This window comes from Sapajus apella, unplaced genomic scaffold (genome assembly GCF_009761245.1).
Source record: "Sapajus apella isolate SASKATOON/1434 unplaced genomic scaffold, GSC_monkey_1.0 scaffold63, whole genome shotgun sequence".
Classification (NCBI taxonomy): domain Eukaryota; kingdom Metazoa; phylum Chordata; class Mammalia; order Primates; family Cebidae; genus Sapajus; species Sapajus apella.
Window position 1 is genome coordinate 9,661,306 of NW_022437003.1, and position 15,087 is coordinate 9,676,392.

The 15,087-nt window shown below is 47.0% G+C and overlaps 1 protein-coding gene across 4 annotated transcripts in view; it reads right to left on the reverse strand.

The window, feature by feature from the left end:
• JARID2 (jumonji and AT-rich interaction domain containing 2) overlaps positions 1 to 6,833 on the reverse strand; it is a 283,238-nt gene extending 276,405 nt beyond the window's left edge. Inside the window, exon 1 of one of the 4 annotated variants that reach the window (XM_032247772.1) lies at positions 6,313 to 6,336. Coding sequence is in view for 1 of the 4 variants with exons in the window: in XM_032247767.1 (XP_032103658.1) it covers positions 6,313 to 6,357 (45 nt within the window). In the remaining 3 variants the exon portion in view is untranslated. Of the gene's footprint in view, positions 1 to 3,969; positions 4,383 to 6,312 lie in introns of those variants that run through there. The other 3 variants (XM_032247766.1, XM_032247771.1, XM_032247767.1) reach the window with 3 other exon arrangements.
• Positions 6,834 to 15,087: the final 8,254 nt, after the last annotated feature.

The window sequence follows — 15,087 nt, forward strand, 5'->3', positions numbered from 1 at the left end:
GACAAAAGGAATTAGAAAAACAAAGACTGGGGCCTGGAAAAGCAATTGAGGCTTGTCTTAGGATGTCACAGAAATAAAGAGTACAGTTATCTGTAAGACAGAAAGAACGAAAAGATAATTGAGCACATGAAAAAACGGATTCAATTGGTCTCATTTTTTTTAAGGTTATTTTCAATTTTTTAATTTTTTTTTTTGAGACAGAGTTTTGTTCTTTTTGCATAGGCTGGAGTGCAATGGTACTCACAGCTCACCACAACTTCCACCTCCCAGGTTCAAGTGATTCTCCTGCCTCAGCCTCACACCTGTCTAATTTTGCATTTTTAGTAGAAACGAGGTTTCCCCATGTTGGTCAGGCTGATCTCAAACTCCCAACCTCAGGTGATCCACCCGCCTTGGCCTCCCAAAGTGCTAAGACTACAGGCATGAGCCACCGCACCCGGCCCCTGGTCTCATTTTTATTAACAGGTAAGGCTTAAGGATTTGAAATGGAACAGACCTTCCACAATATCTCCTAAATAAAACAATATGTAATTGAAGTTGCCAGATCACAAAATGCAAAGCTTCTGAACTCCATGAATTAGGTGCAGCATCACTAATCTTTCTGCTCCCTGCCATGCAGTGAATGGCACAATTATTCTAACGCCAAAAGTAATACAATCACCTCAGTAGGACTACTCTACACTGATCCACACTTTACCTAAGCTACGTAGCATGAAACAGACAGGGAGTCCCGTTTAGCATTCGGGGATTAAAGCTAAACACAGTTTGAAGCACTCTTATGAGGGATGACAAGAACCAGAAATAGGTTAATTAATGGAAACAAGTTTGTTAGGCAAGAAAAAATTTAAAAAAAAAAAAAAAAAAAAAAGGATATTCCTTAACATTTAACAGACAAAGACAAATATACTTCTAACACCAGGTTTTTCTGACATCAGACCATGGGTCTTACTTCTCCTGGTATTCCACATTATGCTGTTTTGTTTGTTGTGAAAGTCTGGGCATAACTGAGTTTGGCTCTTAAAAGGGAATCACTTGCAAAACAATGTATGTGGACAGTCCTTACAGATTTTCCCCAAAATCTTATAAATGTCTGGCCCACATCTAATTTAACACCTGTTTTTCTTAGTAATTGACTTTATCAAGTCTTCTTCAACACATTCAAATTAAAAGTTTTCACTGAAACTCTTTTTCACTCGTTTCGAGGTTGACGTAATATTTAACTGTAATTATAATAATAAGCCCAACCGGAATAACCAGATTTGGGAACAAACAACTGACACTTAACTTAGCAAGACTTCTGGGTGAAAGCCAAAGGGGACAGAGGCACATCCCAGAGCTGCCCAGGAGCTTTGTCCTGGGGTATCAGCCAGAACGTTCTGGAGCAAACAGGGCAAGTAGGTTGGGTAGGTAAACGGTGATGAGGAGCTCAGCACAGTGGCGCGTGCCTGCAGTCCCAGCTACTCGGGAGGCTGAGGTGGGAGGAGCACTTAAGCCCAGGAGTTCTTGACTGTAGTGCGCTATACCAATCAGGTGTCTGCACTAAGTTCAGCATCAATATGGTGACCTCCCGGGAGTAGGGGACTACTACGTCGCCTAAGGAGGAATGAATCAGCCCAGGCCGGAAACGGAGCAAGTCAAAACACCCCTGCTGATCAGTAGTGAGACTGCCTGTGAATAGCCACTGCACTCCAGCCTGGGCAACATAGCGAGACCGGGTCTCTTAAAGGAAAAAAAAAAAGGAAAAAAAAATGTGGTTAGGAGAGCTGCTACTACAGTAATCCTGGGGGAGATGTGGATCAGGACGATTAGAGCAATGCAGCCAGAATTCAAAGGTCAGGAATGTGAGTCTTCACGCCATCATGAGCAAAGGCACTAGCTTAAAAAGGCTCTCCAGTTTAGCCTTCACCAAGTGTCTTAAAGGACTATGCTTAGTATGACATTCCCATGTCTTCTCTGAAATGAAAACAAAAAAGACAACAGTTCCATTTTGAATGTAATTGACACCAATTATATACTCCAAAAGATTTTCTTGTTCTGAAGGAGGTAAGTTAAAATAACCTTCGGAGCAGGACATACATACATATACATATATATAAGAACACTGCGATTACTGGCACTTCGAAATGTGTCCATAACCTTCGGCCCAGCAACAGGCACTGGTTTAACACACTATGAGTAAACAGCCACTGTATATGCCAAGTACCAAATACTTCTACTTCTTATTTGTGCCAGTGGCTACAGGGACACAAGAGTTAAATATTAGCCTACAGTAAAATAATTACTTGAATAATAAACTGAGTTGGATTACTTTTCGACATAATTTATTTTTTCTTTCAAATTTTAGTGACACTTTGAACTTGATTGTATCTTCTTTCCGTATTGTCCCTAAACAGTAACAGGAGTTCAAATGCCACTGACCTGCACTTAACACAGAGCAAGATTTTCCACACTAGAAACAAGTACCAAGAAAGCCACGTAAAGATCCCAGGAAAGAAAAACTACAACAATAAAATAACGTGCAAATTTCCCCACCACTCCACCAACTGTGAAATAACCTGAACAATTTGTCTAAAATGACAAGATTTAAAGCAAAAAAACCTCATAAATCCAACCACTATATTTGTGTGTTCTTTTTACTTTTTTCTTTACAATTTTATGTAGTTGTAATTATAACAAATCCTACTATTGAACCCTATAGCAAAAACTTCTTCCAATTTTTAAATCATATACTTTTAAATTATACAATTAAGATACTTAAAACTGACAGCTTAGTGGTACAAATTCTGCTTGAGCTGTCCTAGAAAATCAAACTGGCAATTTGTTTTCATGCTAATTACATGAATTATTATCTTCATATGGCAGAGATTTTCTATTTCAAACTGATATCTGCTAGAGAGCAAAGATCAAATAGTAATGAAGCCCCAATATCGTATCTGTTATTCTCCCTAGGAACAACCAAGCAGTGGAATGATGGAAATGGCAGAAAATATCCATAGAGCAAAACATGCAACTGTTTTTATTGTCGAAGTGGATTGGGGCTTTCAAAGGCAAATGTTTTCAGTTATTTAAGGTATTGCAGTGGGAGTCGTGCCCAACACAATTAAGACAGGATTACATTGCAATTTATGACTTTCTCAAGGACATCATTTATTATGAAATATAACAATCATTTCTCCCAAAGCCTACCATCGACAATCACACCCCCAACTCTGCTTTGCTAAGGTAATAAACTAAATGGCAACTCAGCAGGCATCTCTGGCTTTTGAGACCAATTATGGGAAACGTGCTGCCTTCAACCAGCTCAAGTAATAATGCCATCTTACATATAAAGAGGCATACTGCTTTACATCTTCCGTGCACATGATCTTTTCAATGACTTAGTTAAGTGGCAATGGCAGCTATTTTTCCATTTTACAAAAGAGAAAACAGAATGCCAGCCTCTGGTTACCTTGCTCCGAAAAACTAAGCACAGACCACCTTGAGACTTAACGGAGTCTTGTTCTCTCCTCAGTACACGATTCAATGACAAGTCTTCCTCGGTCCAGCCCCCCCAAAAATTACACTCAGTAGGCACAGAGCCGGCACAGCAAAGGAGAGTCCCCCACCATGGTACCGCAAAGCTTCCAGAAAGAGCAACAGTTGCTGCTGTGCAACATCACCATGAAGGGCATCCGGCCACATCCTGCCGAAGCATCCCCAACACGACTTCAAGTGACAAAGTGGCCAAATCCACAATGCGGTCCCTCCAACAAAGCAGACCTTTCCCTGAATACTTTCATTTCTTTCCATAAGAACCGGAGGTGGGGCGCATGTACCACGCTAGTAATGCAACACCATCAGGAGACCTGGAACAGAGGAAAACATTCCTGCAGAAAGGAGGCGCCTCCTCCCAGCACCCCACTTCCCAAATGGCATCAGAACAGGGTCCAATAACACTCCTTTGGGGACCAACGGCTCCTCAGCGCTCACCTGGTAGGAAGCGCGATGCTCCGGAGCGGAAGGCAGAGGCAGAGCGTATCTTCCTCCTCTTCCTCCTCCCACGCCGCAGCCCAGCTCCGCGGCAGCCCCCGCCCCGCACCCTCCTCCCCCGGCAGCCCCGCCGCGCCTGGAACCTCCCGCCCGACTTTTGACGTCACGGAGGAGGGGAAGGTTCCACCCGGGCCCGTCCCTTTGTGACGTCACAATGACAACAGAGCGCGGCCGGGAGCGTCCGGGAACCAAGCGCCGCGGGGGGCGGAGGGAGGGAAGGAGGGCTGGGGCGCCAGTGCTCGGCGGGGGAAGAACCCGGGGGCGGGGAGGGGGTGCGCTGACGTCTCGCCGGCTTAACCTGTTGCTCTTGAGAGTGCGTCGGAGCCCGCAGGCAGGGCCGCGGGGAGCCGGCAGGGCCGCCGCCATGCTCGGCCGTGCGCAGGGTGGGGGGCGCGGGCTGCAGCTGTGCGCCGCGCGCCCCCTCCTCGGCACGCCTACGCCCCCGCCCCGCGCGCTCTCCCCTCCCCGCGCCCCACCCACCCACCCGCCCGCCTGCCTGCCTGCCTACGAGCCGGCCCGGGTAGCCCGGTGCCCGCCTGCCTGCGAGCCGGCCCGGGTAGGATAGCCCGGTGCCCGCCTCGCGCGCCCGCCCGGAGCCCGGAGTCTGCCCCCTACAGGCCGCGCGCGCGCGCCCGCCGGCCCAGCCCCGGCCCAGCCGGCCGCGACCCCGGCGCGCCGTCCCCTCCGCAGCCAGCTCGAGCACGTCGCTAACACCTCTGTTCCCGGAGCATTAACTCGTGCCGTGCCTCCCGCGGCAGCCGCCAGCCACGGTCTTGCAGCCGGACGCCCCGACTCGACACGATCCGCTGACCCTCCGCAATTTAAAAAACCCACCCAACGCTGCTCTCCACCTCAAGAAGGTCCGGAATGGGAGGCGGGGTGGGGTTCTCGTCCAAGTTCTACCCCATTTGCTTTGTGGCTGCATCCGAAACGGACGTGCCCCGGGAAGGCGTCCACGCTCCGAGGCAAGGTTGCCTCCGTGCAGTTTCTACAGCCGGAGTTTAAACTAGTCCTTTGCATTCTACCCAGCCCTCTGCAATGCGGATGTATTTTAATTCTTAAATTCTTTATGAACAGCTTTCTAAGTTGGACTTGATTAATCTAACCTTGCATTTCTTTCACAGTTGAAGTTGACGTGTCTAGATAAGAATCAGCTCTCTTGAAGAAGCATTCAGCTTTTCCATTAAATATATTTTTTACAAAACCAGTGCCCCGAAGGTCATCTCTCATTACACACACCACAATGATCAAAAAGGGAAAATATTAACGCCAATCTGTCTACTCAACTTAAATAAAACTTTCCTCTTACGCTAAGGTATGTTCATTTGGCCTTTTTTGAAAAAATGAGTTCTTGAAAGCATGCAGCTAATCACAGATCACTGGAGTACATATTCGGTTAATCCCTCGGTCCCCCTCTTTCCTCCCTCCCCTCAAACTTAAAAAAAAAAAAGGCACCACACACAAAACAAAAACACTCCCCATGCCAATCAAAACGTAGCTGTACTATGCACAAATTTAACTATTCCAAACCATTTAAATCTCTGAATAATCACCGAATTTCAGAAGCCCAGTTAACAAGGAGAAATGACTTGTACTTACATATGCATTCACATACACACTTAAAAACATTAGCCATAGTGTGTCCTTTTCCCCTAGAACTGGAAATCATGAATTTTTTTAAACAAAACCAGCCTCATTATTAAATTAAAGTCAAACCCAACAAATGCATTCGCTGTAACATGATTCCCAACTGGTTTATGTTGCAAACCAGATAAGCCAAAATGACCACAGACATTAAATTTAATGTGCCAGTGCAAAGAGAAGATCGCCATAATCGGACCCTCGATTGCAACTTAAAGGGCTTCCAACACACACGCGTTACACGATTTTTCCAAATAACATTAATAATAATAACACAGGCTCATTTGCATGCAAAGTGCAATACGGGGCCAAATCCGCTTGAGAATGCAGTTTAGTTACATTACCGCAGCCCCCGCCACCTCAAGCTTCACCAAAATCCCTTGCCTTTCATCTAAAACTAGATTATGGTTGTGTCATTCGAGGTCAATTTATTTACTTGAGGTATCTCTACACCAATCTGTTTTTTCAGCCAAACTAGGCAGACACCACTTTGCTTGAAAAGCCCTCTTTCAGAAAAGAAAGAAACAGCCTTATCGGACGCTGTGTTTAAAACCCTTTAGCTGCAGAATTATCTATAAACTTGACATTCACAGCCATTGCTTAAAACTGCAAGTCAAAGGATGTGTTGTTAGGAGCACTTACATATTTCTTCTGAATGATATTCCTCTTGGGTCTTTCCTTGCTCATTCTGAGATCCAAATGCTGATTGCAAAAGGGGACAATTGCTTCATGAATTTAAAGCCGTCAGAAATTTGCAAAAAAATATCCTGGTGGTTTTTATTGTTGTTGGTGGTGGTTGATCTTGTAATCCGACTTTTCTTCCTCTTCCCCCAAAGCCAGATTCGCCTTGAAATAAATCCGAAATTGGGAAGGAAAAAAAAAAAAAGAGCCAAAGACGAACGAAGCAAACAAAAAAAAATTCACTTTAGTAAAACACTCATAATGGAAAATTTCCCCCGAAACACATACACACACACACAAAAAAAAAACCGACGCCCTTCACTCCCCCCCCTTTTTCCTCCAAAAACTACATCAGCGAAACGTGAAGGTCCTTAGTGTCTGATCCGTAGTTACATCTTGGAAAAGAAAAGGGAAAGATAAATAAAAAATGTTGGAAGTCACGTTTGTGCTGCAGCAGCAGTGCGAGCAGAAGAGTCAACTCCAGCGGCGGCGGCGGCGGCGGCGGCGGCGGCAGCACCACAGCGAGGGCTCGCCGAGTCTCTTTTTTCCAAGCCCCCTAACCAATGAGAGAGAGGCTATCCAGCCCAACTTTAAATGGACTCTGCTTTTATACAAGTTAGGGCTCCTCGGATAATTCCCCGCTGGGCACCAGCCGAAAACTCCCACCGCTCGGCCGCCAGGCGCCCGCTTAGCCCGGTGCCGACCGCCCCTGGCCCAGGCCAGGGCACCCCCGTAGCCTGGCCAACCAGACACCCGAGCGGCCTCGACGAAGCCCTCCCCGGCAAGCCCTGGGCGTCGCTCCCACGCCGAGCCCAGGCGTGGAATTGAGAGAGGCTCCCTAGCTCAATGCATGGCACGCTCCGTCGCTCCACCTCACCCCCTTTCCCCTGCCTGCCGCTCACCTCACGGCCGCCCCGCGCCAGCACTCGCCACTGCCCTCGCGTCTACCTGCAGCCGGGCTGCTGGGTACGAGTGCCCCAAGACGCCCGGCCCCGGGGAGAGCCGCCTATTCCCGGGGTACCTTAGAATGGTCCCCTTGATCTTCTGGAAGTTGTAGTCCCCCGACTACAAAATGGCTATGGCCACGGAAGCTGGGAACTACAATTCCCAGCCTGCCCCGCAAAGTCTGTCACTCAACTCCCCTCCCTCCTCCTCGGCCCCCTCCCCCTCACCGGCCGTGCCAACAAACGCTTGGACGTGTCCCGCGTGCGACACTGCTAGAGGCTGGCTCGGGATTGGCCCGCGGAGCGTGTGGTCCGCGAGCGAGGAACTCCCCACGCCCGCCCCCCTCCGCCTCCCGGGCCCCGGCCCCCCTCCCCTGACGGCCCCCTCCCCGCGCGCCCTGCCCCCACCCGCGGCGCTAACCGCCTGTGGAATCAAGGAATCGCGCGCGCGTCGCCCGGAGCCGCGGGGGAGGGACGCGAGGCTTCCCCGGGGAAGGCCTCGGAGCGTGGCGGCGAGGGGGGCGGTGTCAGGGAGGGGTTGGAGCCAGTCCTAAGGAAAACTGGGCCACGCACCAAGAGGAATCCTCGGTGCGAACTAGTTGATCGGCGGCGCCTGCTGCTTGTGCAGTGCAGCCGGTGTCACCTCAGGACAGCGCCTCGCGTCTGTGTACAGAGCGTGCTGCGGGCGCCTGGGGTAGTCCCAGGTCACCCCTTTCCGCGCCCCGCAGCAGCGCACGCCCGCACGCGCAGAGTGGGCGGCGGCCGGGGTCGCCTCGTGGAAGGGCCACGCCCCCCCACGCCCGGGCTCGCCACGTGGCCCCGCGGTCGCGAAAGCGCCTCCGCCCGACCCGCGAGAAGGACGTCCCTGGTGGCCCGGGAGTGAAGCCCCGGCTGCTGCCTCCCGAGAAAAGAGCTGTGTTTAAAGAGACTGGGCGGGATCTTTGCTTTGCCAGGCGGATTTTGTGATAAAATACCGCAAAATGTTGAGGTAAAAATGAGTGGAATATGGAGACCGAGCCGCACAGACACACAACCGTAAGGAAGCATCTCGAACACCGAGTGCCAGGAATATCAAGTGCCCGGGCCACGCGAGAGCCTGCTTTTTACCTGCCTCCAGCCAGCCCCCTGTCGTGCTCGTTTAATCGCTGAAATAAATGAAGTAGCAGGCCCTGGCGTACCGCTTTGGGCCTTCGCCTTATTAACAACTTTGTCAAGTCTCGCATCGCCATTCTGCCTTGTTAATTTCCTTGTTTTTCGCTGTGGTTTTAGAGGAGCAGCGTTTTCCATTCTCAGGCTAGCCTTGGGATTAAACGTGGCAGAAGCGCTCCCACGAACGCACACCCGTATATTTTATTCTACCCGTTCCCTAGACTTCAAAAGTCTATATACTCGGGTCACACAGCTGTTTACTTGCAGCAATATTTGAAGAGATAACCATGGTGTCTAGAAAGGTCTCAGAAAAGGGAGGTGAGAGACCAGACCTGGATTCACATGGCAACGGAGAGCCTCTCTGAGCAGTTTCCTCATCTACAAATTAGTGGTGATCAAACCTGTGGGGAGGATTATATGATAAATAACTAACCTAGCTTAAAGCTAGGCACGTTACTGGAAGCTTTCGGTAAACGAAATAAAACGCCTTTTCGGAAGGGTTTTTAGTTATTTTACCTTATCAAAAAATCTAAAATGAAATAATTTTGTCTCATGTTCACTTCACAATCGGAAGAATAAATGACCTTTTGTGCCCTGAATACTGCAAAACGTGTTCGCTGGTGTCATTTCCTGGGAAGGATCCAATGGGGCAGACTCCAGTAGGGCCACCCAAGGTGTTTTCAAAAGACTTTCTCATCATTAGGACTGGCATACTGGGAATCTCCACATCTCCACGTTGTTAAGATTTTAAACAGCTTTCTGGAAGTTTAACACAGATCTCTCACTCCCCAGGCAAATATTAATGAACAAAGGTGGGTTTCTTTTTGGTTCCCCTAACTAGCCGTGGAGACTGGACTTTTCAGTCCTGGGCAGGCAAACTCCCCTTCCAGACTACCAGCTCTGGGTCACCTGGTGTGAGAAACCATTGTGTGAGGTTGAGGCCTCAGGGCGGGGGAAAGGAAGGAATTTGCTCATTTCCAAAAGATTTGAATAATATTAGTGTTGTTTTCCCTGAAAGGGAAAAAGATCGGCCTTCTTAGCGGTTGAAAGTTTTTCCTGTTGTGGAAATAGACTACTCCTAAAGAACTTCCTCCCCCTACAATCTTGGCAAGGCCATCCAAGGCTTTCCTTGCTTTTTCCTCCTCTTTTTCATTTTCTGTAAGTCGAATGCACTCTTTCTCCTAATGATTTTCACATCTCAAAGCCTTGACCTCTTCAATTGGAGGGGCAGGGGTGAGAACATGTCTAGGTATGTTGATTCTGTTAGACTCTATGCCAGCACTGTCCTCATTCCTAAGGACACAGGAAGCTCAAAAGTCCTTTGTAAAGAAGCACACAGCTCAGTAAAGGCAAAATTCGCCAGGTGTGGTGGCTCACGCCTGTAATCCCAGCACTTTGGGAGGCCGAGGCAGGCGGATCACGTCAATAGATCGAGACCATCCTGAACAACATGGTAAAACCACGTCTCTACTAAAAACACAAAAATTAGCTGGGCATGGTGATGCCTTCCTGTAGTCCCAGCTACTGGGGAGGCAGGAGAATTGCTTGAACCCAGGAGTCAGAGGCAGCGGAGATATCGTGCCACTGCACTCTAGCTGGCAACAAAGTAAGACTCCCTCTCAAAAAAGAGGCAGAGTTTACAATGGATTGTGATACCTCCAAAAAGTACTATATCAGCAATGTAGATAAGAAGGTAAAAAGAACACATGGCTGAGATGACTAGGTGTCAAGGAGTTTTGAAGTATGTGGAGGGGTTCACATACATACTTAAGGAAAGTGCATATTTCACCCCTTTGCATTGCATCCTGTTTGCTTACATTCTCCACTTTTAACGATTCCAGTTCTCTCTAAATAAAAACGAAACTCCCTAAAGTCAGAGATGATGTTTACTTCTCATACCCTCCAAATCTCCAAAAACTTCATCACATTTGAAAGATGTCCAGTAAATCCTTACTGGTGAAGATTTCACCAAAACTATAATGCCCAACTGTTTAGACTATTGCCTGACCTTTAGCCTCCCACCATCATCTCTCATTCCATTCTGGAACTTTGCTAGTTTTCATCTTGCATTATCTAACTCCAATGTAGTATTATACATTCTTCAAGACCCCAACTTCAGGCCTATTTCCAATTCAGCCTGGCTGCTTGGCCTACTCATTCCTGGATTTTCATTGCCCTTGTCATTTCAGCCACTTTTTTTGAGCTTTAAAATTTTGTCCTGAGGCTGAGTGTGGTGACTCACATCTGTAATCCCAGCACTTTGGGAGGCCGAGGCAGAAGGATAGCCTGATCTCTGGAGTTTGAAACCAGCCTGGGTAACATGGTGAAACCCTGTCTCTACCAAAAAAAAAAATATATATATATATATTTTACATATATATATGTACACACACACACACACACGCACACACACACAAATTAGCTGGACATGGTGGTCTGGGCAAGGTAGTGCCTGTAGTTCCAGTTACTTGGGAGGCTCAGGTGGGAGGATGGCCTGAACCCAGGAGGCTGAGGTTGCAGTGAGTGGACATTGCACTACTGCACTCCAACCTGGGTGACAGAGAGATCCTGGAAAAAAAAAAAAGTGCTCTCTGTTGTATGTTTTCTGATCATGGCATGTGTATATCTTATATCTCTTAATTAAATCGAAATGTGATAGGGCCATGATTTGTCTCATATGGAGGCAGCCATTGGCAATGAGGGAATCAGATGTTTCTAATATTAACTCTCTGAGAGACCTTATGCCATTCATTTGCATCATATGGGCCTCAGGTCCACCAGGTATAAAATGAGCAGGTTAGGCTGGGTGTGGGTGGTGGCTCACACCTCTAATCCTAGCACTTTGGGAAGCCAAGGCAGAAGGATTGCTTGAGCCCAGGAGCTCAAGACCAGCCTGGGTAACATAGCATGACCCCGTCTCTACAAACACAAAATTAAAAATTAGAGGGTTAAATTCAATTATACCCAAAGACATTTCTACGAGCCAACATTCTCTAGTCCTGCCTTGACCTTTGTACTCTGCTACTTGTATCCCTCAGTGCTGGCCTCTAAGCAAACTCAAATCCACAATCATTCAGTGACAGTTACTAGGTTAAGGTTCTTTCCACTTGTGTGTTATTAATTTCCAAAAAGATCTTATATTTATCTATGCTACCTAATGATAGCTTTCATTTGTATAACTTCAATAGTGTTTAAAGCACACTATCATCATAATTACATTTAAACCATAAAACAACTTAGATCAAGACAGGTATGACTGTCCTCACTCTTCCAATGTGAAAATGAAATATTAAGAGGTTGTGATTTGCTCAAAATCATACAACCAGTTGGGTGGACGAGCCAGGGGTCAAACTCAGGATCCCTGGCTCCACATACCCCATGCAGACCATCTCCCTGGTTTTCCAAAATGGGATTCAAGACACATGATTCCATGAAATGTTACTAGGTGGGGCTGAAAAGAAAGTAATTCCTTGACAAACTAATTTTGGAGACTACTACCTCATAAAAAAAAATAACCTGGCCGGGCGTGGTGGCTCACGCCTGTAATCCCAGCACTTTGGGAGGCCGAGGCGGGTGGATCATGAGGTCAAGAGATCGAGACCATCCTGGTCAACATGGTGAAACCCCGTCTCTACTAAAAATACAAAAAATTAGCTGGGCATGGTGGCGCGTGCCTGTAATCCCAGCTACTCAGGAGGCTGAGGCAGGAGAATTGCCTGAACCCAGGAGGCGGAGGTTGCAGTGAGCCGAGATCACGCCATTGCATTCCAACCTGGGTAACATAAGCCAAACACCCACGAAGCTGAGAAAAAAAAAAAAAGATAACCTGGTTACTTTGCTGTAGTGTTTTTAGAAATCCCCAAAGGGGCATATAGCTTTACAAATTAATTTGATCACAGGAATCTTTTTTTAAGAAAGAGCTGGGCTGGGCGCAATGGCTCATGCCTGTAATCCCAGCACTTTGGGGAGGCCGAGGTGGGTGGATCATGAGGTCAGGAGTTTGAGACCAGCCTGGCCAACATGGTGAAGCCCCATCTCTACTAAAAATACAAAAAAAATTAGCTGGGAGTAGTGCTGCACACCTGTAATCCCAGCTATCCAGGAGGCTGAGACAGGAGAATTGCTTGAGCCTGGAAGGTGGAGGTTGCAGTGAGCTGAGATCGCGCCCCTGTACTCAAGCCTGGGCAAGAGCAAGACTCTATCTGAAAAACAAAAATGAAAACAGACCTTTTAAGTCCAGTCACCAGGCCCCATTGCTTTTCCTAAATTGCCTCAGAACGCCAAGAAAAAATGAAAGAAAGAGCTGGTTACCCCAGAACAGTCTCAGAGACATGCTTCACCCAATATGATGAATTTATACTTCTAATTTTACATAGGACTGTCTTCATATGTGAGGGAGTAAGGAGATGAGTGTAAAAATAATATTTGAGTGACATCAGGTTTATAAATAACTATGAACCAGTGTACTCAGAGGGTGGGGGCTTCCATTGAAAGAACGTGAAACAGCTATTTCGAGCCAACTGAGATTTGCAAGAGTATTTTAAAACACACTAGGAGGTAAACTCAGATGTAAACAGCCCTCTTAAGAGTGAGTGATGTCAAGGAGACATTAGTTCTTTTTGTTATTCAGTGCTTCCTGTCCCTGAATTACAGTGTTATTTGTCAAGCAAGCCTCAATAAAATGCCACAGCATAAACCAAATACAATAAAATGATGCTTTCAACCCTACTGGTTACCTGTGGACCTCGTTTATACAAGTCACTGAAAGTCGCTGGTACTTTGGATTGTGTAAAAATTTTGGACTATCGTTACTATTCTGCTTAGATTGTGTCTTGTGTTATTGAAAGAGAGCTGGCCCTGTTTCAGAAACTCTGGTAAGGCAGCCAAGACGGGAAACCTGCAGTTCCTAAGAATAGAAGCTACTGTTTATAATAATACTGTACTCTGTGTTTGGGGGGGAAAAAATCAACTTATCAGTGATCAACTAATCCACAGGGTATCATTATGAGGAAACTGAGGCATAGGGATTATAGGGCTCCTGTGAGTAGGCAGGGAAAGAGGGGGAGGTGCTGTATGAATCAGGATGCCTTCAGTTGCAAGTGAATGGAGACCAAATGAAAATGGCTTATGGAAAAAAGGGGGGAGGGGCTTGGCTCACCTAACTGGAAACCCAGAGTCCGAGTTTCAGGGCTACGAAGGATGTCATCGTCCTTCCTTCATTCCTCCCTTCTCTTTCTCTTTCCATTCATCTCAGCATTTCCTTTCTTCCAGAGATGAGAGCTCCAAAGAAAACTCCTTTTTGGCCAGGCACGGTGGATCATGCCTGTAATCACAACACTTTGGGAGGCAGGTGGATCACTCAAGCCCAGGAATTTGAGAGCAGCCTGGCCAACAGGGCAAAACCCCTCTCTACTAAAAATACAAAAATTACCCAGGCATGATGGTGCCCATCTGTAATCTCAGTTCACTGAGGAGACTGAGGTGGGAGGATCGCTTGAGCCTGGAGACAGAGGTTGCACTCCAGCATAGGCAACAGAGCGAGGCTGTCTCAAAAACAAAAAAAGAGGCCGGGCGCGGTGGCTCACACCTGTAATTCCAGCACTTTGGGAGGCCAAGGCGAGTGGATCACAAGGTCAGGAGTTCAAGATCAACCTGGCCAAGATGGTAAAACCCCATCTCTTAAAAAAAAAAAAAAAAAAAAAGGAAAACTACTTTCCCGCCCATTGACATGGGGGATGGAGCAGATTTTGTTATCCCACGGAGAGGGAGACAAACACTCAAGAGAGCAAAAAGAAAAAAAAAAAAAGAAATACAGTCTACCACAGAAGTTACTAGTCCTTCCCTCTGTCAGGGCCACAGAAATGAGCAGGAAAGAAGAAAAGAAATTCACCATCAGAATCCTAGAGACTCCCTGGATTACAGACCATTCTGTCTCAGGGCTACTCTCTCATTTATCCCAACTTGCACTTGGAGGTCTTCACAGACCTGATGCCTGCCAAAATACTGGTCTCTATATAAACATATTTGCCCATAGCTTCTATGTATGACTCTATAGAATTTGCTAAACAAAAACAGAGCTTATCTTCTGCCGAATTGGGACATCTGCAATTTATATTCTGTTTTCTGAAATCTCAAGGTTTCCAAAACCCAAGATTCACCTACACCTTTACAGAAACCCAGTACCATCTCCCTTTCTGCTCCTACACACAGGCACACAGAGAGAGGGAAACAGAAAAGATTCAAACCTGGGCAGTTACATTGTGACTGAAACTTAGCGGATTATTAATTTCCTGCTTTTGGTCTTTCTCTCAGTTGTCAAACATTCATTAAAAAAAACATTTGGCCGGGTAATGCCAGCACTTTGGGAGGCGAAGGTGGGCGGATCACCAGGTCAGGAGTTCGAGATCAGCCTGACCAACATGGTGAAACCTGTCTCTACTAAAAATACAAAAATTAGCTGGGCATGGTGACACGTACCTGTAAGTCCAGCTACTCAGGAAGCTGAGGCAGGAGAATCGCTTGAAGCTAGGAGGCAGAGGTTGTCGTGAGCCAAGTTCATGCCATTATACTCCAGCCTGGGCAACAGAGCAAGACTATCTCACAGGTACGTGTCACCATGCCCAGCTAATTTGTGTATTTTTAG